Source organism: Homarus americanus, unplaced genomic scaffold (assembly GCF_018991925.1).
Source record: "Homarus americanus isolate GMGI-L3 unplaced genomic scaffold, GMGI_Hamer_2.0 scaffold45562, whole genome shotgun sequence".
Classification (NCBI taxonomy): domain Eukaryota; kingdom Metazoa; phylum Arthropoda; class Malacostraca; order Decapoda; family Nephropidae; genus Homarus; species Homarus americanus.
In genome coordinates, this window is record NW_024744839.1 from 13,767,007 (window position 1) to 13,792,362 (window position 25,356).

General features: G+C 43.2%; 1 protein-coding gene across 1 annotated transcript in view; it reads right to left on the reverse strand.

The window, feature by feature from the left end:
- LOC121878191 (serine/threonine-protein kinase DCLK1-like) overlaps positions 1-25,356 on the reverse strand; it is a 245,687-nt gene that overhangs the window by 194,300 nt on the left and 26,031 nt on the right. Inside the window, exons 3-4 of the mRNA XM_042384235.1 lie at positions 917-1,036; positions 453-609 (exon numbers count right to left, since the gene is read on the reverse strand). Of these exons, the coding sequence (XP_042240169.1) occupies positions 453-609; positions 917-1,036 (277 nt within the window). The remainder of the gene's footprint in view (positions 1-452; positions 610-916; positions 1,037-25,356) is intronic.

Below are 25,356 nucleotides of genomic sequence, written 5' to 3' on the forward strand. Positions count from 1 at the left end.
ATGACCTACCTGAGCTGTTTGGTGGCCACAGGTACAGTGATTCCTTAAAGAATATTCGCAGTTTTGGCTTTTCGCGGGGGTTTCAGGAACATAATTTCCGCGAAAAACACGGGATTACTGTATAGGTAAATTGTAGAAGCAAAGCCAATCAAATAATTAAATATCTATATGTTCCAGATACATAAACTAACTCTTCTTTAGCAAAGATTGATATACTGAACTGTACCCTGATAATGAGGTGAAGCTTATGAAGTTGGAAGTGTTAAAAAAATTTATCATAAAAACTCACAGTTTAAGAGACAAGTGTTGTTAAAGGAAAATGAAACTTGCCTGTAAGTACAGTACATTAAAACATAAATCCAAACATTGTTTACAATGATGACCACGACAAGGTTTACAGGTAAGCTAAACAGACTATCCCAGTACAATACTGTACATTGCAAGCAACTTACTTAGATGTGACACAAGAGGGGAAGATAATATTTTCCAGACCACCACAAGCTACATGGCCATTATACTGTTGTTGTTGGTAACTCTGTTGGTGCTGCTGGCTCGAGCGTTTGTGAGGAGATTGTGCTCGGGGTTTTCTGGGTGACCGTGGTAAACTACCTGTGAAGATAGTATGAATTATAGTATGACAGTATCATCATCTAAAATTTACATTATATTCATTGAACTGCTTCTCACATGATTTAGTAAGGTTATGATTTTTTCTAAATATATTTAGAGAGGTCACAATAAACTATTAAACTGGTACCTTCATATAACAGATCAGAGGAAAAATCCAAAGAGCCACACTTAATGCAACACAACTTTGCAAAAAAGTACAGTGGTTATACAGATGCTCAGGAAAAGTAGCATTACACCTCAGTGATAGATAAATTCAGAAAACTAATAATTACATTGAGTGTCTTACCTGGGCCATCAAATATTGCGAGAGGTGACACTGCACGACCACGAGGTTTGGGAGACGGCATACGTCGTGGTCTACGAGGACTAAGTGGACACTTCACCAGTGGCTGAATCGTCTTACATTCTGGAAAAAAATCTTATACTGTACAATGTAGAGTACAGTACAGTATATTATATGATGACAATCTGTTGTAAATAAACTACAGTACTAATCCAAGTAACAAAAGAGAACATGGTGCATGTAACATATGGAAAACAAAGGTTGGTATATTTGTAGAAATTTTGGGGGCATACAGATTGACCAAATGACTGGCTCATATACTGTACTGAAGATCAGTTTACCCTCATCCCCTGTCTCATTAGAGCAGGGCAACATTGATCACCAGACTAGGCTTATGGTATGTTTCTTCTGTTTTCCATCCACCAAAACAACTATACAGTGAATACTGTCCATAGAACACCAAGATGTACATATCTGTGCAGTACATAATTCCTACCAGTCTTCATCAGTCAGTCATTTCATGTCTAATCTAAAAATCTATCATCATTCCATTTACTCTAAACTTGTGCCAAATTTGATGAAAAATTTTCAATGGCTTTTGGTCAATCATCAGTCAAGGTGTCATCCTCATGACTGGGGGTATGGCAACCATGGCCCTGCACACCAGAAGCTTTTGTGCTATCTTAACAAGATTTCATTGCTGCCATTAGGTAATCACGACTAATCCACACCCGCATAGGAAATGGCTATAAAACATGAAATATATTGATAAATAAAATGCTTCTTCAAAAAACTGAGAATAATACTGTATAATCCTTCTCTCTCTCTCTCTCTCTCTCTAAAAGACAATAATTGTAAAGGTATTCTGGATCACTTGAAGATTAGCCCCCAGCTTACTTCACCTGATGATTTTGGTATTGATATTTAAACAGTTTATTTAGCCAGAAAATGCAGATACAGATGCTGTACATTTAACTCAATGAAGTATTATGTAACATTTAGTAGTAGTAGTTGTGTTGTGGAGGGAGGATTGGGTCACGATAGCTCCGGGTTTTTCGTAAAAAAAGGGGTATTAATAGGGAAAACCAGGCAGAACTACCGGAATTACTACTGTACTTGCAAATGTGTAGAACAGTGGTTCTCAACCTTGTTTGCCCCATGCACCCCTTTCACCATATGTCAGAATGTCATTCCCCCCTGGTAACCGATGCATACTGAATTTTGTGCCGCCCTGGGGAGCTCAAAGGCAATAAAAAGATCAACATTCTAACAGTTTGAGTTTGCTAATCTGTGGTCCCAATCCCCCCCCCCTGAAATCCTGAATTCCCCCCCTGGGGGGAATTCCCCCCTGGTTGAGAAACCCTGGTGTAGAACATGAAGTGATCGCAGTGTCATCCACCTTTGGGCCTCCCGAATGGATATTGGTGATAGTTATTGGAGAGCCGGTGACTGTATAGCAGGTGGCACTTGTGTTGGTTAGTGCTACGTAGGCCGTGGCATGAAACAAGAGCAGGTCTCGGGTGGTAACAGTCCCGCTCGTCCCAAGCCCAGCCTCACCCCACTCTGTCCCGCCCCATCGGTCAGTACACCAAAACTCACCCTCCCCACTCCCCTCCGAAACCACAACCACATCTACCTCTCCTTCCCAGGTCGACATCATGACTGAGAAATGTGTTTGTCAGTGCTCAGGCCAGAATCAGAAAAGCACAACCTGTATATGTGTGAGAAGTAACACACGATGTGTGGGTTGTAGGAAAGGGACCAGCTGTCAAATCCCTATGGCAGAGATCCATCACCTGATGATGACATGTCAGATGATAGTAGTGAACCCAATCAGTCGGAAAATACTGTTCATGAGGTGAATGACATACAGTCAACAAATTGGAAAGGCTAGTCAGAGGACGATGCGGAGATGTGGGTCAAAAAAGTCTACTCAGAAATTGTCTGATGGTCGCCAGCTAACCTCTTTGAACCACCCAAGTGTGCAACCACAAGAGAAATGATCCGGGAGACGATTTATCTCATAATCAATTACACTCATGACAGCCCCCTGGCCCCACTAGCTCTTCAAATACTGGCAATAATACTCCATCTATTCTGTCAGAGGACACAAACAAGGTCTAAGTCCAAAGAAAATGCGGCAGCATTGAATAGAAGACTGACAATATGGCAGAAAGGGGCACTTGATGATCTCCTACGCGAAGCAAGAACACAGCAGGAGTCTAAAATTCATACGAGACAGAAAGCAAAACACCGAGGATGTTGCCAGAAAATTTGGTAACAAGATGCGGGAGGGAAAAGTGTCTTCGGCGGTAAGATCTCTCACAGAGGAATCTTCTGGTGGTGTTTTACCAATAAACAGAGAGACATTACAACAACTGAAAGAAAAACATCCCTCTGCAAATGACGAGGAAGGCATCAGGTTCCAGGGTGCCTATATCCCTCCAAATACTGTCATGTTCGAGAAAATAAATGGAGGGATGGTGTGGAAAAAAGCACTGAAAACACAAGGAGGGGTAGCTGGATGCAGACGGGTGGAGAGTCATCCTCAGAGCTAACAAGTTTGGCGCCGTAGCAAGTGATCTCTGTAATGCCACCCACCCTTACAAGAAAGCTAGCAACCTCGTGCTGCCACCAACTCCATGCTCTGATGGCCTGCCATCTCATTACCCTGGATAAAAATCCAGGATGTAGGCCTATAGGAGTGGGGGAAGTGCTGAGACAGATCATTGGAAAATGCATAATGGAGGTGGTAAATGATGATGTCAGGGCAACTGAAGGGAACCTGCAAGTACTGTAAGTGCTGGCCACCAGGCTGGAGGGGAAGCTGCCACTCACGCAATGAGAAAGATATTTGAGTAGCATGATTGTGAGGAAGTACTCTGAGTTGACGCTTCCAATGCATTCAACATAATCAACCACAAGGCTACACTGCACAACATCAAGATCAAGTGTCCAAGCTTTGCAATATTTGTTGGATACAACTACAGGAACCAATCAGATCTCTATATAACAATTTTCAGGCCCTAAGAGGAGATACCACCATACAGTCAACTGAGGGAACAATGCAGAGAGACCCTGTTGCCATGGCAATGTATGCACTAGGCCTATCCATGCTCCAACATACATGAAACAACTGCAGTCAAGCAAGTGATTTATGCTGATGACCTAACAGGAGCAGGAAAAGTGGAGTACAATCATCCCTTGGTTATAGCGCACTTGGTTATCGCAATTTTCGTTATCACTCCTCCATCAAAATCTGCACACCTGCTGTTATAGTGCATTTTTCAAGCCGAGAATTTTGTTATCACGCAGTTGCCTCCAGGTGTTTTTACCCATTTGCTTCACCTACATCTATTGAGGATAAAATCTTGACAATTGACAATAACACATTTGCTGTAATCAAACATATCTAAGCTGCCTCAACAATTGCAACCCCAGTTGCAATTTCAAATTCTGTGTCATTACTAAGGAATAACGAAATCTCGGGTGCGCTCTAAGATTGAGAGAAAACGGAGGACTCAGGCGTCCTGAAGCGATGAGAAAATGGACTCCTCAGACGGGGGACTCAAATAAAGACAGCAAAGCTACATGTTTTGTAGACTACAGTATTGAGCGTACTCTTTTCATCACTTTGTAATAAACCTAGCCATGCCTATGTGTGTTTCTGATACTTACCATAACATTATCTATATCTTTAGTGGGTCTAAATGGTCGTAAAATGGAAAAATTGGGTCTTGGGTGCCTGGAACCAATTAGAATAAATCCCATAGGTTCTGCACTTTCGTTATCGCATTTTTCGTTATCATGCAATCGGTTCGGTCCCAATTAGGCGTGATAATCAAGGGATGACTGTACATCAAAAAGTGGTGGGACCTGGTAACATCATGAGGTCCACAAATAGGGTACCACCCAAATGCCAGTAAGTCCTTCTTCATTGTGAAGCCAGAACACTACGAACGGGCAATTGAGGTGTTCGGCGGAAGTGAGGTAAAAATAACAAAGGATGGCCAAAGACATCTAGGTGCAGTAACAGGCACAAAGGACTTCAAGACGGAGTACGTAATGGGAAAGGTTAATGAGTGGGTGAAGGAAATCCAAGCCCTGTCTGATATTGCTAAAACAGAGCCACATGCAGCTTTCGCAGCAATCACCCATGGAGTCAAGCATCGCTGGAATTACCTGAGGGGGCACTATCTCTGATATTGGACCCCTCCTTTGCCCTCTGGAAGAAGCAATCAAGGTTGCTTTTATCCCAACAATAGTGAAAAATCCTTATTTAACCCCAGCAGAAAGGTCACTCATTGCACTACCACCAAGACTAGGAGGAATGAGATTAACTACAGGAGGTAATCCAGTCGAGCGTGCCGCCACAGAAAATCAGAACTCTGTCAAGCTCACAGCAGCCCTCACTGAGCACATAATAGCTCAGAATGCAGCAAGTTAGGTGGATACCAACGAATTAAACAAGGTTCGATGGTCCATTACAACAGAACGGTAGCACATCCAAAGTGATAAACTGCAACAACTGTTGCAGCAATTGCCAGAGAACTTGAAGAAAAAAAAGTAGCTATAACGCAGGAGATGGGCACCTCCAACTGGCTAACAATGCTACTGATAAGGGCAAAAGGCTTCATCCTTAATAAACAGAAATTCACAAATGCAATTGCTCTAAGGTACGGTAGGCCAGTAGAAGGTTTGCCCTCCCAATGATTGTGTGGCTCTTTCTATGACATCGACCACGCCATGGTGTGCAAGAAAGGGGGCTTCATATGCATGAGGCATGACGAAGTAAGGGATATCACCGCAAATTTACTGAAGGAAACCTGCCACGATATCATGGTGGAACCGCCCCTCCTTCCATTGGAGAGTGACAATTTTCATCACAGGACTTCAAACACATCCAACAAAGCCTGTGTAGACATCAGTGCTCAAGGATTCTGGATGCGGAGACAGTGAGCCTTCTTTGGCCTAAGGATTTTCGATCCCATGGCCGCATGTCACCATAACCTAGCTCTCGATGCTGCACACAGGAGGAACGAGAATGACAAGATCAGGGCATATAGAGAGAGCATTCTGAATGTTGATCAGGGCAGCTTCACTCCTCTGGTGTTCACAACTTCTGATGGGGTGGGACCAAGTGCAAGATCTTTCTACACCAGACTCGCGGAGGTGTTACCTGAACGGAAGCAGCAGCCCAGAAGTTACGTTACAGCCTGATTGAGATGTCGACTGTCCTTCTCTCTGCTTAGGTCTGCATTGCTTTGCCTCAGGGGAACGAGATCGTCGGCCCCAAAGCCGACAACGGTTGCAGACATTGACTATGAAGCAACAGTCACTGAATGCCACATAGATCTGCAGCTCAACTATCCCAACACAGCTAGGGTAGCCACTTTTGTAATAGGATGTACAGTAATAAGTTTAAGGTAAAAAATGGCGGCGAAGGTGTGGCTATTGCAGGAGGCTGGAGGCCACGTTATTATAATAAAAGAAAATAAGAAATAAAAAAATATCTGGAATAGTATACAGTGGTCCCTCTGTTAATGAGCACAATTCGTTCCAGAAGGTTGCTCGTTAACCAAAAAATTCGTTAACCGAAACCATTGTTTCAATGGGTTTTTGGGTAATTGGTTCCAGCTCACCGAAAATTACATACAAAGTAAAGTAAAAATAAATGCAGTAAAGTACACTTACTTTGAGGTGTGTATGTAGAAGGCTCCTGGATGATGATGATGATGATGATGATGATGATGATGATGATGATGATGATGATGATGATGATGATGATGATGATGATGGGAATTAGAATGGGGGTGGAGGAGAAGGGAGAAGAGAAGGCATTGGGGTGGAAGAGAAATCACACCATGGTGCCATTTCACACATAAAATTTTAGTTCACTTGGTGTAATTCAAGATTACTTCCTTTAAATCAACACTGCACTGCATTCTATATTGTCAATATGTAAAATAAATTTCAAAATGACCAATAATTTGACTGGAAACACAGAAAAAAAGCGTTTATGTTGAAGAGAGTCTGAAAAGACACAGAGACTGACGCCTGTATGGTGTGTTGACAGGCTGTTTGGCGCGCTAAAAACTAGTTTCCTGTACAGTTAACCCTCACTTTACGCGGTTAATGTAACCCGGAGGGTACCGCGGAAAGCGAGAAACGCGTAAAGTGAATAACATAACATATGGGATTAATTGAAATGGAGTCCAGGCCGATCCCCAAACTCCACTTTTTGACGACACATAACTATGTTGTAGTAAAAATAACATCTTAATTTTATGATGGTACATGCACACAATTAATACTTAAGAGAAATAGAGAAATACAGTCGCCAAGTTAATGTCCATTCAAATAATGGACACGACTCCCTCCCCCTCTTCTCACACTACACTGCTGGCTCTTCCCTCTGAGAAATTTTTGGGGGAAAACTAGGTATAGTAATAAATAATACCTCAAACTAAAGTTAGAATAATATAATTGACATTGCTGGATTCCTTGTAAGACCAGGAATATTTTGAATATAAATGTCATATATTTTTCACAAAAGATAACATATTTACTCAGATTAAACATTACATCTAAAATTTGTATGTCTAATGCAAAATCTATGATGTTTATATTCAAAATGATCATCAAATTGTAAGAATTCCAGCAATGTAAATTATATTCTGGCCGGGTAATTTGTATGAATTTTATGAGCTAAAACAAATATCTTCAGTTAATAAAAAAAAAATATTCTTCACGACACTATCTGTCAATCAAAGTACCCCACCTTGCCTCCCCCCCTCTTCCAACCGGCGGTCAGTCCCAACCCTCCCCCCCACCCCCCACCAATCCTCCCTTCAAGAGAAGAGTGGGTGAAAAAAATAAATTTTAACATTTTGTATTAAATAATACCTCAGATTAAAGTTAGGATAATATAATTGACATTGCTGGATTCCTTGTAGGACCAGGAATATTTTGAATATAAACGTCATATATTTTGCACAAAAGATAACATACTTACTCAGAGTGAACAATTTATCTAAAAATTTATGTCTAATGCAAAATCTATGATGTTTATATTCAAAATGATCATCAAATTGTAAGAATTCCAGCAATGTAAATTATATTCTGGCCGGGTAATTTGTATGAATTTTATGAGCTAAAATAAAAATCTTCAGTTAATAAAAAAAAAATATTCTTCACACGGTAACAGATGGTCGGTCGCCGGTCCCTCCCTCCCACCCCCCACCAACGTCCCTACTAGATAAATGTGTGGGAATACCAGACTGTTTACCTTTTTAGTAATAAATAATAAATCAGACTAAAGTTAGGATAATATAATTGACATTGCTGGATTCCTTGTAAGACCAGGAATATTTTGAATATAAATATCATATATTTTGCACAAAAGATAACATATTTACTCAAGAGTAAACATTATATCTAAAATTTGTATGTCAAATGCAAAATGTATGATGTTTATATTCAAAATGATCATCAAATTGTAAGAATTCCAGCAATGTAAATTATATTCTGGCCGGATAATTTATATGAATTTTATGAGCTAAATAAAAAAATTATACTTCACCCGTGTAAAGGGGTACACCCACCGCGGAATGTGAGCATCCTGGGTTCTGGCAGGGCACCGCGTAAACGTGGAAACGCGGAATGTGGGACCGCGTAAAGTGAGGGTTGACTGTACTTAAATTATGTTAAATAATTGTTAAAATGACTAAAAAATTTTAATACAAGACTTTTAAAATTATTGAATTAGTACAAACTTCTTGATATTTACTAAAATATTAAGGAATTTAAGCCCTAGAACCGATTACTGTATTGGCGGACTAATATGACAGCTAGTGTGCAAGCAAAAACATGTTGAGGAGCATCGTAAGGAATTCATTAATCGAGGGATTGCTCGTTAACCGAAGTTAAGAATCTTATGGAAGGTAATTCGTTAACCGAAATTTCGTTAACCGAGGCGCTCGTTAACCGAGGGATCACTGTACTGTACTATATAACATGGTGGTAGTAAGAACATATCAGAATGTTACCATAGTTATCACTTTGTTATTTATATAATTTATTTATTTTATTTATTTTATTTACATTTACATCATAAATACAGTACAGTACAGTACAGTACAGGTACTCCTCGACTTACGACCTTCTAGACTTACGACCACCCAGACATACGACTGCCGCAGTCGTATAAAATATTTTTAAAATTACGTATTTTTGAGTCCCGACGTTAGTAATCGCGCTGTGTACTGACAATTTTTTTTTTTTGTAATTTCCTTTGAAATGGCTGGCAAACGTAAAAGTGAGAGTTCTTGTGGTGCTGAGAAGAAAAACAGACACCCATTTTGGATTTTCTGTGTATTATTTTAGTATTTTTTACTTACGGCCTGGCCGTCGGTCCCTAACCCCGTCGTAAGTCAAGGACTGACAGTACAGTAAATCTTCGCTTAACATCGTCCCACTTAACATTGTTTCGGTACTACGTAACTAAGCTTTAAAGACAAAAAATTTGTTAAACTTCCCGGTGATCGGATACTACGTCGTTTGGCGTCGTCGGGGACTACTTTCTACGGCGCATCACCCTCTCTCATGTGTACACGTTAAGCTCTCTCGGCTCAGCGCGCTACCCTCACTCGCAGAACGTCACAGCGTCCCCAAACGACGCCGAGCCAGTCTTTGTTTCGACTTCACATTATTCGTGTGTGCTAAGTGCTTTTGCTCTAAAACCGTACTCTAACCATTCGAAATGGCTTCTAAGCGCCCATTAGGGGCTACTGATGCTAGTGTAGTGAAGAGGCAACGTAAGATCATTACCCTGGCTACGAAAATGGAAGTATTAACCCAATTTGATAAATGGAACGTGTTGTGGACATAGCCGCTGTGCTTGGTCTAACCCCCACAACGGTGCGTAATTATCCAGACCAATGCTGACAAGATTTAGGTTAGTGCTGGAAGTGGTTCTTCTCTGAATGCGACTAAGACAACTTGTACTAGAAGTACTGTGATAGAAAAGGTGGAAAAGATGCTGGGTATGTGAATGGAGGACCAGAATCAACGCAATGCCCCTGTGAGCCTTATGGTTATCCAGCATAGGAGGAGGAGGAGGCAGCTGCAGTCTTAGTGACTCACCACTCTCCTCCCCTCCTGCCCTTATCCTCCACTCCCACCATCCGCCTCCTCCGCTCTCGCCACCCGCCTCCATTGCTCCCGCCATCTGCCTCCTCTGCTTCACACCAGACATCTCCGCCTATCGGTGAGTACCCATACAAACTTAGTACAGTACTTGTAGTTGTATATGCATGCACTATTTTCTGTATATGTAATGTATTTCATGGGGCAAAGTGAGGCTCAGGAACGTAACCCCAGTATTTTATCTATTTCTTATGGGGAAAATTGATTCGCTTAACGTTGTTTCATATAACGTCTCGTTTTCAGGGACATAACCCCAACATTAAGCGAGGACTTACTGTACTAGTGATATCTCCATTAGCCGGAACAATTGGTGCAGAGCACTTCCCGGAATGAGAGATTTCTGGGTAACGAGATGACTCTCTCAAAGTCTGAAAAAAATCCCTGGGGTCTACAACCTTCTCAACCAGTGGGACCCATCCGAGAAGGCCCCGTTTTAATGTTATTGTCAACTGATATCATAGGAGAATAAAAGAACAGAAAGGTTACAGATGTTGTGTTATCAATAATAAGAGAGACAATTGAGACCCTGCAATTGTGTGTAAATGAGGTAGAAAGACAGATCACAATTTTTGTGATGCGGTATGGCACAGGGTCTACCATTAGACAACACATTATGCTTCCAATATCTTCCCAGGCGGTAGTTCCTCCCTATTTGGTAGTTGCCTATTATCTACTACTCTATTGCCATTAATGTTCAAGCTTTGACAGGAGGATGGCTTTAGAGAGGTCCAGGAATATTTTGACTGTGAACTGAATGTCATCAAATGAGTTTAAGATGTCATTAGTAAAGGATAGCAGAGCATTCTCAGTTGACCTTCTAGCTCTAAATCCAAACTGAGAGTCTGTAAGGATGTTATTGACACTGTAGAAGGAATTTAGTCTACTACATGCTAGCTTCTCCAGTAACTTACTTAAGGCTGAGAGGACAGATATGGGGTGGTAATTCTTGAAAAGACCTTCCTGTTCTGAATAGAATTGATGATACTCCAGGTTTTTTATTGTTGCCTGATGCTGACTGGAGCTTATTTGTATAGTAGCCACGTTTGGCATTTCTAACTGCTTGAGTTACTTTATTTCTGATAGTTTGGCAAGCATCACCGAAAGTAATGGGTCTTTTCTCATATTTTCTTTAGGGTTTGTGTTTTTCTTTTATCATTGCCTTGATTTCACTTGTAATATAGGGTTTGGAGATAGATACAGTTTTTACTAAGTCTTGAAGGGGAAGCATTTATCAATGCAAGAATTGAAGATGCGAGAGAAGTTGCAGCAGATCACATTACGGTGGTCAGAGGCATAGACAAGACCCACTTAGCATTCTTTAAGTTGTTTTTAAACAGGAACATATTGTTAGTGCAGTAGTCTGTGTATTTTATTGTGACTTTACTCGACTTTTCAGAACTTGTGGCTATTTTATACTTGGCAAAAACTGGCAAGTGATCTGAGATATTGTTATAAATAATTCCACTTGTAAGATTGTTAGGGGTGTTGTTGGTCCAGATATGATCTATCACAGAGGCAGAAGTGGCAGTTACTCTAGTGTTTTTTTTTTTTTTTAATGTTGAAGAAGAGCTTAAAATGACAGGTAGCAAGAAGGTCTATTACTGAGGTGTACGTCTCTGATTTTAGCAGATCAAGGATGAAATCTCCTGTAACGTAGCCAAGTTTCCTCTTTGAACTTATGATAGAGATAAGCTCCAATAATTTCTCAAGAGAGTTCTTTACAGTAGTGTGGGGTCTTCTGTAGATTACTCCGACTAGGATATTCCGTGTGTCGTCATGTAATTCAGTGAAAATACTGTCCATAGCTCCTCCTGAACCTTTCAATCATCTATTTCAGAAGCGTTATACTTAATATCAACATATAAGGTGTTTATTGTTAGGTGTTTCGATGCATGGATTACCTAACGCATTAGCTGCTCTGTATGCGCAGACGCTGCTTTTGACTTGTGCGCAGGGAACATTAGAGGGAAAAGCTAACACCTCAATCAGGCGTTACCCTTAAGCAGCCCAAATAGCTAACTAGTCATCGATTTCTCCCACTGAAAATGCGCGGATCATGGCCGCTTATGTAAGGCAATAAAAACCTGTGATATAATAACAACAATTATTCAATATATGGTAATATAATGCATAGGACCTAAAACAAAGTGTATGGCGTGAAAAAATTGAAAAGAATTGCGCCTAGTTGAAACCAGTTTTGGCTCCGCCCATTTTTAAGTGGGTGCTGTCCGATTTCATTAGCCGTTGGTGACTTTGGTGTAACAATGTTGATAATTACTCAAATATGATTAAAACTTTAATATCATTACTCATAAGATAATTTAAATAAGGGAGAAAAGATTATCACAGTTCACAAACTGCAAAAATTTAGACATAACGAACCTGAAATTTTTCATATTGCATGTACAGTATTACCCCGCTTTACGAGGTTTCACTTAACGCGATTTCTCATATACGCGGTGCCTCGCCAGAACCGAACTTTCACTTAACGCGGTTCATCTACTCATATACGTGGTGAAGTATAATATTTTTTTATTTTATTTAGCTCATAATATTCATACAAATTACCTGGCCAGAATATAATTTACATTGCTGGAATTCTTACAATATGATGATCATTTTGATTATAAACATCATAGATTTTGCATTAGACATACAAATTTTAGATATAATGTTTACTCTGAGTAAATATGTTATCTTTTGTGCAAAATATATGACATTTATATTCAAAATATTCCTGGTCTTACAAGGAATCCAGCAATGTCAATTATATTATCCTAACTTTAGTTTGAGGTATTATTTATTACTAAAAAGGTAAATATTCTGGTTTTCCCACACATCTGGTAGGGAGGGTTGGTGGGGGGTGGGGGGAGGGAGGGACCGACCGACCATCTGGCACGGTGTGAAGAATATTTTTTTTTTTATTAACTGAAGATATTTGTTTTAGCTCATAAAATTCATACAAATTACCCGGCCAGAATATAATTTACATTGCTGGAATTCTTACAATTTGATGATCATTTTGAATATAAACATCATAGATTTTGCATTAGACATACAAATTTTAGATATAATGTTTACTCTGAGTAAATATGTTATCTTTTGTGCAAAATATATGACATTTATATTCAAATTATTCCTGGTCTTACAAGGAATCCAGCAATGTCAATTATATTATCCTAACTTTAATCTGAGGTATTATTTAATACTAAATGTTAAAATCTAGTTTTTCACCCAACATTTCTCTTGGAGGGAGGGTTGGGACGGACCGACCATCTGGCGCGGTTGGAAGAGGGGGGGAGGCAAGGTGGGGTACTCTGATTGACAGATAGTGTAGTGAAGAATATTTTTTTTTTATTAACTGAAGATATTTGTTTTAGCTCATAAAATTCATACAAATAACCCGGCCAGAATATAATTTACATTGCTGGAATTCTTACAATTTGATGATCATTTTGAATATAAACATCATAGATTTTGCATCAGACATACACATTTTAGATCTACTCTAAGTATTTTGTTTACTTTGAGTAAATATGTTATCTTTTGTGCAAAATATATGACATTTATATTCAAAATGTTCCTGGTCTTACAAGGAATCCAGCAATGTCAATTATATTATCCTAACTTTAGTTTGAGGTATTATTTATTAAAATCTAGTGGTTTTCCCCCCACAATTTCTCAGAGAGGGAAGAGCCAGCAGTGTAGTGTGAGAAGAGGGGGAGGGAGTCGAGTCCATTATTTGAATGGACATTAACTTGGCGACTGTATTTCTCTATTTCTCTTAAGTATTAATTGTGTGCATGTACCATCATAAAATTAAGATGTTATTTTTACTAGAACATAGGTATTGTGTCGGAAAAAGTAGAGTTTGGGGGTCGGGCCAGTCTCTATTGGAATTAATCCCATATGTTCTGTTGTTCCATTTACGCGGTTTTCACTTAACGGGGTACCCTGTGGGTTCAATTGACCGTGTAAAGCGGGGTACTACTGTATATTATATGCGGACGCTTGTAAACAACACTATGTGGCCACGAGATGAGAGAACATACAGTACGTGGTGGAGCACCTTTCCTGTATGAAAAATGGATCAAGCCGCCATGGTTAGTGTTGACTGATTGACTTTTTTTTTCCTTTTTTGTCTTTCTTTCCATATCTTTCTATACAGTGGTCCCTCGGTTAACGAACGCCTCGGTTAACAAAATTTCGGTTAACGAATTACCTTCCATAAGAATATTCAATTCGGTTAACAAACAAAAATTCGGTTAACGAAATTCTTAAAAAATGTTTCGACATGCTTTTGCTTGCTCACCAGCTGGAAGATTAGTCCGCCAATACAGAAATCGGTTCTAGGGCTTACATTCGTTAAAATTGGAGTAAATATCAAGAAGGTTGTACTATTCAATAATTTTCCAAGTTTTATATTAAAATTTTTAGTCATTTTAACACTTATTTAACATAATTGCAGTACAAGGAACTAGTTTTTGGTGCGCCCAACAGCCACTTCACTCACCCACCAAGGCCTCAGTTTGTATCTCTGTTCAGTGGAGGAAACATCTTGCTCGTGGGTCTCTTGAATACCGAGTATTTTTAAGTTTTTACAGTACAATTGTTGGTTATTCTGAAAATTTATTAACATATTGATGTACTGCGCACATCATTATCATTCCTAAAAACCCATTTTAATTCATATTAAGCTACATAATATTCAAATCTACCGCACTTGTAGAATCTCAGGAGAGACGTGTTTTTCCCATCCGTTTTACACTCAGGGTCACTCCCAGTAAGTCCCGCCTTCGAACACAGTTGTCACTACGTTTATTCCACTCTCTACTGGCAAATGCAATCTTGAATTAGTCTGTGTAAATCAACTTTAGTAATTCGCCAGACCTTTGTCAACTGAGGGTCATCCTTGAATGAGTAACAGTTAGATTGTTTGTAATATCTGTCATTGCGTGAGTAGCGATCGCTGGCAACTCAGGGATATATATACCCACGCATCACGCAGGGCGAGCGTCCCCTGACGCCGCTACATGTTTCCCCAGATCGACGGTGGGCTTAATTGAAACCCACCGGTCGCTTGGAGCCGGTGGATATCCAGCAGTGGTCAATATAGGAGTGATGGCGCTGATTCGACATGATTAATCAGCTACACTCTACCTCGTAGGCCGAGGGCCCCAGACCCGCCTCGTGTCAGAGTGTAACCGACCACAACAGCAGTCATCAGTTGTTAAAGGCGCCAGTGCTATGCCTTGGAGTTATGGTCCACAGTGTGGTTGTATGTGTTTGTTAATAATTACCCCATGTTGGGTAGTGGACCCATGTACTGTAGGTGTTTGTATCAGTATTAACGTGTTGTTGTGAGTGCATCTCCTATGCCCGACCACCAGTCTGTGAAGTGCCATATGCCAGTTGGTCTTATAACTGGATGCAATGAGAAATACCTAGTAAAGTAATCTGCAAGGAGTGGCCATGTAGCTATGTATTGTGAGTAAGGACAAGGAACTGGTCCTGCTATGTAATGTAATGTGACACCAGTAAGATTGTGCACGGTTAGAGTATACTACCTGAGTGATTGTTGTTGAGTAAATGAGAAAATAAGGAAATAAGTAAATAAGAAATACGGAGTCTGTAATAAGCCCAGGAGTTGAACCTGGAAATTATACAGTACAGGTATGTTAATAATATCTATTTTCCCCTTTGATTTCATATTAATAAACTTATTCTTTGAGTATTTTAAGAGTATTCATTTCTCCCACAGTAGTTACCTTTATTTCCGTCCAGGTGACCCTGATATCAGAATTACACTACCCATGTGCCTAGACCATCGACATGCTACCAGCAAGAACTGAGGTTAGGTAGTACCAAAAATGAACTGAAGTAAGTAGAAGGAACATTTGAAAGAACTAAGACATGTTGTGGTTTCACCCTTCTTTCCCCTTATCGATCTGGTGAATGAAAAACCTAACCCAATGCCTAGTCCACTCTACCCGCTACCTAACGAGTTACATGCTGTCCAGAGGGGGGTCTGGTGGCAGCGACCCTTAGAAATTAAGATTGGAGTTAAGTATTCCCCCTTAGAATTAGTGACCCCCCAGTCTGGCAGTATATTGACAATGTATAGTGCAGTGTAGTGTTGATTTAAGGAAAATAATCTTGAATTACACATAGTGAACTTAAAATTTTATGGGTGAAATGATGGTATGAAGCATGGGGTGATTTCTCTTCCACCCCCACTTCCTTCTCTTCTCCCTTCTCCTCCACCCCCACTTCTAATTCCCATCATCATCAACCAGGAGCCTTCTACATAAACACCTCAAAGTAAGTGTACTTTACTGCACTTTTTTTTAGATTGAATGTAATTTTCGGTGAGCTGGAACCAATTACCCAAAATCCCATTGAAACAATGGTTTCGGTTAACGAAATTTTCGGTTAATGAACTACCTTCTGGAACGAATTGTGTTCGTTAACCGAGGGACCACTGCATATTTTCTTCACTATTTCTGTCCGTATTGTGTCCATTTTTTAACAGTTCTAATTTTATTGTTTTCTGAAGACTGTGTTGTAAAACAGTTATTTCCAAGAAGCGGTACAAATGTCGTATTTTTTAACGACAGTCCAGGAAAGCTAATGTGTTAGCTACTCCATGCATCTTAAAAACGCTTATAGTGCGACGCCACCAGTGTGCCATGATGTATTAATGCAGCATCTGGTATTTAACCAACCTAAATCTGCCTGGGGGAAGGGGGTGGGGAGTTATAGCACAATAAATTAGCCTGTTACATTGGATCAGAATAGGTTATGCTAGGATAGATTAATTTAGGCTCGTGTAATGGTTTTTATTCCTCAGAGAGAGAGAGAGAGAGAGAGAGAGAGAGAGAGAGAGAGAGAGAGAGAGAGAGAGAGAGAGGAGAGAGAGAGAGAGAGAGAGAGAGAGAGAGAGAGAGAGAGAGAGAGAGAGAGAGAGAGAGAGAGAGAGAGAGAGAGAGAGAGAGAGAGAGAGAGAGAGAGAGAGAGAGAGAGAGAGAGAGAGAGAGAGAGAGAGAGAGAGAGAGAGAGAGAGAGAGAGAGAGAGAGAGAGAGAGAGAGAGAGAGAGAGAGAGAGAGAGAGAGAGAGAGAGAGAGAGAGAGAGAGAGAGAGAGAGAGAGAGAGAGAGAGAGAGAGAGAGAGAGAGAGAGAGAGAGAGAGAGAGAGAGAGAGAGAGAGAGAGAGAGAGAGAGAGAGAGAGAGAGAGAGAGAGAGAGAGAGAGAGAGAGAGAGAGAGAGAGAGAGAGAGAGAGAGAGAGAGAGAGAGAGAGAGAGAGAGAGAGAGAGAGAGAGAGAGAGAGAGAGAGAGAGAGAGAGAGAGAGAGAGGAGAGAGAGAGAGAGAGAGAGAGAGAGAGAGAGAGAGAGAGAGAGAGAGAGAGAGAGAGAGAGAGAGAGAGAGAGAGAGAGAGAGAGAGAGAGAGAGAGAGAGAGAGAGAGAGAGAGAGAGAGAGAGAGAGAGAGAGAGAGAGAGAGAGAGAGAGAGAGAGAGAGAGAGAGAGAGAGAGAGAGAGAGAGAGAGAGAGAGAGAGAGGAGAGAGAGAGAGAGAGAGAGAGAGAGAGAGAGAGAGAGAGAGAGAGAGAGAGAGAGAGAGAGAGAGAGAGAGAGAGAGAGAGAGAGAGAGAGAGAGAGAGAGAGAGAGAGAGAGAGAGAGAGAGAGAGAGAGAGAGAGAGAGAGAGAGAGAGAGAGAGAGAGAGAGAGAGAGAGAGAGAGAGAGAGAGAGAGAGAGAGAGAGAGAGAGAGAGAGAGAGAGAGAGAGAGAGAGAGAGAGAGAGAGAGAGAGAGAGAGAGAGAGAGACCTCAAGGTTACTACACACACCTCATCCACGGGCCAGTTCAGTCTTTATATAGGTCAGTGTAAATAGTACAACACACACTAGTACAGTCACATTACCTCAGCTTCTGGAGGTGACACAGCAAATATTGTGTGGCTCCCTCTTTATTGATCACACCCTCCCCTCCCCCACCACCCACCATAACACGCATGACACCCATAACTCCTCACCCACACACAACCTCCTCACATCTGTCACAACACAAATGCCCCTATACACACCTGTCAACACATAACGTTCTACCTACCTGTCACAACACATGACGCTCTACATACTTGTCACAATGTATAATCACCTGCATATTTCACAACACATCACAATCCACACACCTGTCACAATGCATGGTAACCTACACACCTGTCACAACATTTGGTCACCTACACACCTGTCACAACACATGGTCACCTACACACCTATCACAACACAAGGTCACCTACACACCTGTCCCAACACATGGTCACCTACACACCTATCACAACACATGGTCACCCACACACCTGTCCCAACACATGGTCACCCACACACCCATCACAACACATGGTCACCTACACACCTGTGACAATGCATGGTCACCTACACACCTGTCACAACACATGGTCACCTACACACCTATCACAACACATGGTCACCTACACACCTGTCACAATGCATGGTAACCTACACACCTGTCCCAACACATGGTCACCTACACACCTATCACAACACATGGTCACCTACACACCTGTCCCAACACATGGTCACCTACACACCTGTCACAACACATGGCCACCAACACACCTGTCACAACACATGGTCACCTACACACCTGTCCCAACACATGGTTACCTACACACCTGTCACAACAGACACCAATACACCTGTCACAACACATGGTCACCTACACACCTGTCCCAACACATGGTCACCTACACACACGTCACAACACATGGTCATCAACACACCTGTTACAACACATGGTCATCAACATACCTGTTACACCTGTCACAACACATGGTCACCAACACACCTGTCACAACACATGACCACATACACACCTGTCACAACATATTCACCTACACACCTGTTACACCACAGTCACCTACACACCTGTCACAACACATGGTCACCTACACACCTGTTACACCACAGTCACCCACACACCTGTCATGCCCACATGGTCACCTACACACCTGTTACACCACAGTCACCCACACACCTGTCATAACACATGGTCACCCCACACACCTGTTACACCACAGTCACCCACACACCTGTCACAACACATGGTCACCTACACACCCGTCAAGCAACACATGGTCACCCACACACTTATCACAACACATGGTCACTCTACATTAATATCGTCACAACACATGGTCACCTACACACCTGTCACAACACATGGTCACCTACACACCTGTCACAACACATGGTCACCCACACACGTCACAACACATGGTCACCAACACCTGTTACACCACAGTCACCCATACCTATCACAACACATGGTCACCTACACACACCTGTCACAAATGACATACCTACACACCTGTCATCACAACACATGGTGGTCACCCACACCTGTTACACCACAGTCACCTACACACCTATCATCACAACACATGGCTTCACCTACACACCTGTCACAACACACATCACCAACACACCTGCCATAACCAGTCACCTACACACCTATCACAAACACATGGTCACCTACACACCTGTCACAACACATGGTCACCTACACACACGTCACAACACATGGTCATCTACACACCTGTTCACAGTCACCTACACACCTATCACAACACATGGTCACCTACACACCTGTCACAACACATGGTCACCTACACACACGTCACAACACATGGTCACCTACACACCTGTTACACCACAGTCACCTACACACCTGTCACAACACATGGTCACCTACACACCTGTCACAACACATGGTCACCTACACACCTGTTACAACACATGGTCACCTACACACCTGTCACAACACATGGTCACCTACACACCTGTTACACCACAGTCACCTACACACCTATCACAACACATGGTCACCTACACACCTATCACAACACATGGTCACCTACACACCTATCACAACACATGGTCACCTACACACCTGTTACACCACAGTCACCTACACACCTGTCACAACACATGGTCACCTACACACCTGTCACAACACATGGTCACCTACACACCTATCACAACACATGGTCACCTACACACCCATCACAAACACACAGTCACCCACACACCCATCACAAACACACATCACCCACACACCCATCAACACAACACATGGTCACCTACACACCTGTTACACCAGCTCACCTACACACCTGTCACAACACATGGTCACCTACACACCTGTCACACATGGTCACCCACACCTATCACAAACACATGGTCACCTACACACCTGTCACAACACATGGTCACCCACACCACCTATCATCACAACACATGGTCACCTAAACACCTGTCACCACACATGGTCACCTACACACCTGTTACACACCACAGTCACCTACACACCCATCACAACACATGGTCACCCACACACCTGTCACAAACACATGGTCACCACACACCCATCACAAACACATGGTCACCCCACACACCTGTCACAACACATGGTCACCACACACCCATCACAACACACATGGTCACCCACATACCTATCAAAACATGGTCACCTACACCTATCACAACACATGGTCACCTACACACCTGTTACACCAGTCACCTACACACCTGTCACAACACATGGTCACCTACACACACGTCACAACACATGGTCACCTACACACCTGTTACAACACATGGTCACCTACACACACGTCAAAACACATGGTCACCTACACACCTGTTACACCACAGTCACCTACACACCTATCACAACACATGGTCACCTACACACCTGTCACAACACATGGTCACCTACACACCTGTTACACCACAGTCACCTACACACCTATCACAACACATGGTCACCTATACACCTGTCACAACACATGGTCACCTACACACTTATCACAACACATGGTCACCCACACACACGTCACAACACATGGTCACCTACACACCTGTCACAACACATGGTCACCTACACACCTGTCACAACACATGGTCACCACACACACGTCACAACACATGGTCACCACACACCTGTTACACCACAGTCACCTACACACCTATCACAACACATGGTCACCTACACACCTGTCACAACACATGGTCACCTACACACCTGTCACAACACATGGTCACCTACACACCTGTTACACCACAGTCACCTACACACCTATCACAACACATGGTCACCTACACACCTGTCACAACACATGGTCCCACACACCTGTTACACCACAGTCACCCACACACCATCACAACACATGGTCACCTACACACCTGTCACATCAACACGTCACTCACACACTGTCACACATCTCCAACACAGTCACCTACACACCTGTCACAACACATGGTCACCTACACACCTGTCACAACACATGGTCACCTACACACCTCACACCACAGTCACCTACACACACCTGTCACAACACATGGTCACCTACACACCTGTTACACCACACACCCACACCTATCACAACACATGGTCACCCACACCCATCACAACACATGGTCACCTACACACCTGTTACACCACAGTCACCCACACACCTATCACAACACATGGTCACCACACACCCTGTCACAACACATGGTCACCTACACACCTGTTACACCACAGTCACCCACACACCTATCACAACACATGGTCACCTACACACCTATCACAACACATGGTCACCTACACACCTGTTACACCACAGTCACCTACACACCTATCACAACACATGGTCACCTACACACCCATCACAACACATGGTCACCCACACACCTGTTAACCACAGTCACCTAAACACCTGTCACACGTCACCTACACACCTGTCACAACACATGGTCACCTACACACCTATCACAACACATGGTCACCTACACACCTGTCACAACACATCACCTACACACCTATCACAACACATGGTCACCTACACACCTGTCACAACACATGGTCACCCACACACCTGTTACACCACAGTCACCCACACACCCATCACAACACATGGTCACCTATACACCTGTCACAACACATGGTCACCTTCACACTTATCACAACACATGGTCACCTACACACACGTCACAACACATGGTCACCTACACACCTGTCACAACACATGGTCACCCACACACCTGTCACAACACATGGTCACCTACACACACGTCACAACACATGGTCACCAACACACCTGTTACACCACAGTCACCTACACACCCATCACACACATGGTCACCTACACACCTGTCACAACACATGGTCACCTACACACACGTCACAACACATGGTCACCCACACCTGTTACACCACAGTCACCTACACACCTGTCACAACACATGGCCACACACCTGTCACAACACATGGTCACCACACACCTGTTACAACACATGGTCACCTACACACAAAACACATGGTCACCTACACACCTGTTACACACAGTCACCTACACACCCATCACAACACATGGTCACCTACACACCTGTCACAACACATGGTCACCTACACACCTGTTACACCAGTCACCCACACCTATCACAACAGATGGTCACCCACACCTGTCACAACACATGGTCACCTACACACCTGTCACAACATGGTCACCTACACACCTGTTACACCACAGTCACCCACACACCTATCACAACACATGGTCACCTACACCCTATCACAACACATGGTCACCTACACACCTGTACACCACAGTCACCTACACACCTGTCACAACACATGGTCACCTACACCTGTCACAACACATGGTCACCTACACACCTATCACAACACATGGTCACCACACACCTGTCACAACACAGGTCACCTACACACCTATCACAACACATGGTCACCTACACACCTGTCACAACACATGGTCACCACACACCTGTTACACCACAGTCACCTACACACCTATCACAACACATGGTCACCCACACCTGTCACAACACATGGTCACCTACACACCTATCACAACACATGGTCACCTACACACCCATCACAACACATGGTCACCTACACACCTGTTACACCACAGTCACCTACACACCTGTCACAACACATGGTCACCTACACACCTATCACAACACATGGTCACCTACACACCTGTCACAACACATGGTCACCCACACACCTGTTACACCAGTCACCTACACCCTATCACACATGGTCACCTACACACCTGTCACAACACATGGTCACCTACACACCTGTCACAACACATGGTCACCTACACACCTGTCACAACATATGGTCACCTACACACCTATCACAACACATGGTCACCACACACGTCACAACACATGGTCACCACACACCTATCACAACACACACACCTACACACACGTCACAACACATGGTCACCACACACCTGTCAACACAGTCACCTACACACCTATCACAACACAGTCTACACACCTGTCACAACACATGGTCACCTACACACCCATCACAACACATGGTCACCTACACACCTGTCACAACACATGGTCACCCACACACCTGTTACACCACAGTCACCTACACACCTATCACAACACATGGTCACCCACACACCTGTCACAACACATGGTCACCCACACACCCATCACAACACATGGTCACCTACACACCTGTCACAACACATGGTCACCTACACACCTGTTACACCACAGTCACCCACACCTGTCACAACACTGGTCACACACCTATCACAACACATGGTCACCCACACACCTGTCACAACACATGGTCACCTACACACCTGTTACACCACAGTCACCTACACACCTATCACAACACATGGTCACCACACACCTGTCACAACACATGGTCACCTACACACCTATCACAACACATGGTCACCACACACCTGTCACAACATATGGTCACCTACACACCTATCACAACACATGGTCACCTACACACACGTCACAACACATGGTCACCTACACACCTATCACAACACATGGTCACCTACACACACGTCACAACACATGGTCACCTACACACACGTCACAACACATGGTCACCTACACACACGTCACAACACATGGTCACCTACACAACGTCACAACACATGGTCACCACACGTCACAACACATGGCCTACACACCTGTCACAACATATGGTCACCTACACACCTATCACAACACATGGTCACCACACACCTATCACAACACATGGTCACCTACACACCTGTCACAACACATGGTCACCTACACACCTATCACAACACATGGTCACCTACACACACGTCACAACACATGGTCACCTACACACCTGTCACAACATATGGTCACCTACACACACAGTCAAACATGGTCACTCACACATCTGTCACAAGGTCACCTACACACCTGTAACACCACATAGTTACCCACATTACCCAGTTACACCACATGACCCCTGCATACAGGGAAGGGTCAGCAGGGTGCAGTAAGTGTCAGTGGGTGTTAACAGGATGTAGTAGGGGTGAATCAGCAGGGTGTAGCAAGGTGTAGGTGGGTGGTTTAGCAGGGTGTAGGTGGGTGAGTCAGCAGGATGTAGTAGGGGTGAATCAGCAGGGTGTAGCAAGGTGTAGGTGGGTGGTTTAGCAGGGTGTAGGTGGGTGAGTCAGCAGACGGTTCAGTCACGACACACTACACATTAACGTCAACAGTCACGCCCACTCGTTCACGCCGCCATCACCGTCAGATACTGTCAGCCTGGTCCTACCAGGTATCAAGCCTGGGATCATTACATCTGGGGCCATTACGACTGGGGCCATTAGAACTGGGGTCATTAGGACTGGGGCCAATCGGACTGTGATCATTAGGACAGCCATTAGGATTGGGACCATTAGCATTGGGGCCATTAGGACTGGGGTCATTATGAGAGGGCTATGACTGGCCCCATTAGGAGTGGGAAAATTATAACTGGGGTCATCTGGACTGGGGAAATTATGACTGGGATCATTAACATTAGGGTAATTAGGCCTGGGGTCTTTAGGCCTGGGGACATTAGGCCTGGGTTCATTATGACTGTGGTCATTAGGACTGGGGCCATTAGGACTGCAGCCATGAGGACTGGGTTCATTAGGACTGGAGCCATTAGGAGTGGGGTCATTAGGACTGGAGCCATGAATACTAGGGTCATTAGGACTGGGGTCATTAGGACTGGGGTCATTAGGATTGGGGTCATTAGGACTGGGGCTAGACTGGGGTCATTAGGACTGGAGCCATGAGTACTGGGGCAGTAGACTGGGGTCATTAGGGACAACAGGGATTAGGGTCATTAGGACTGGGGCCAT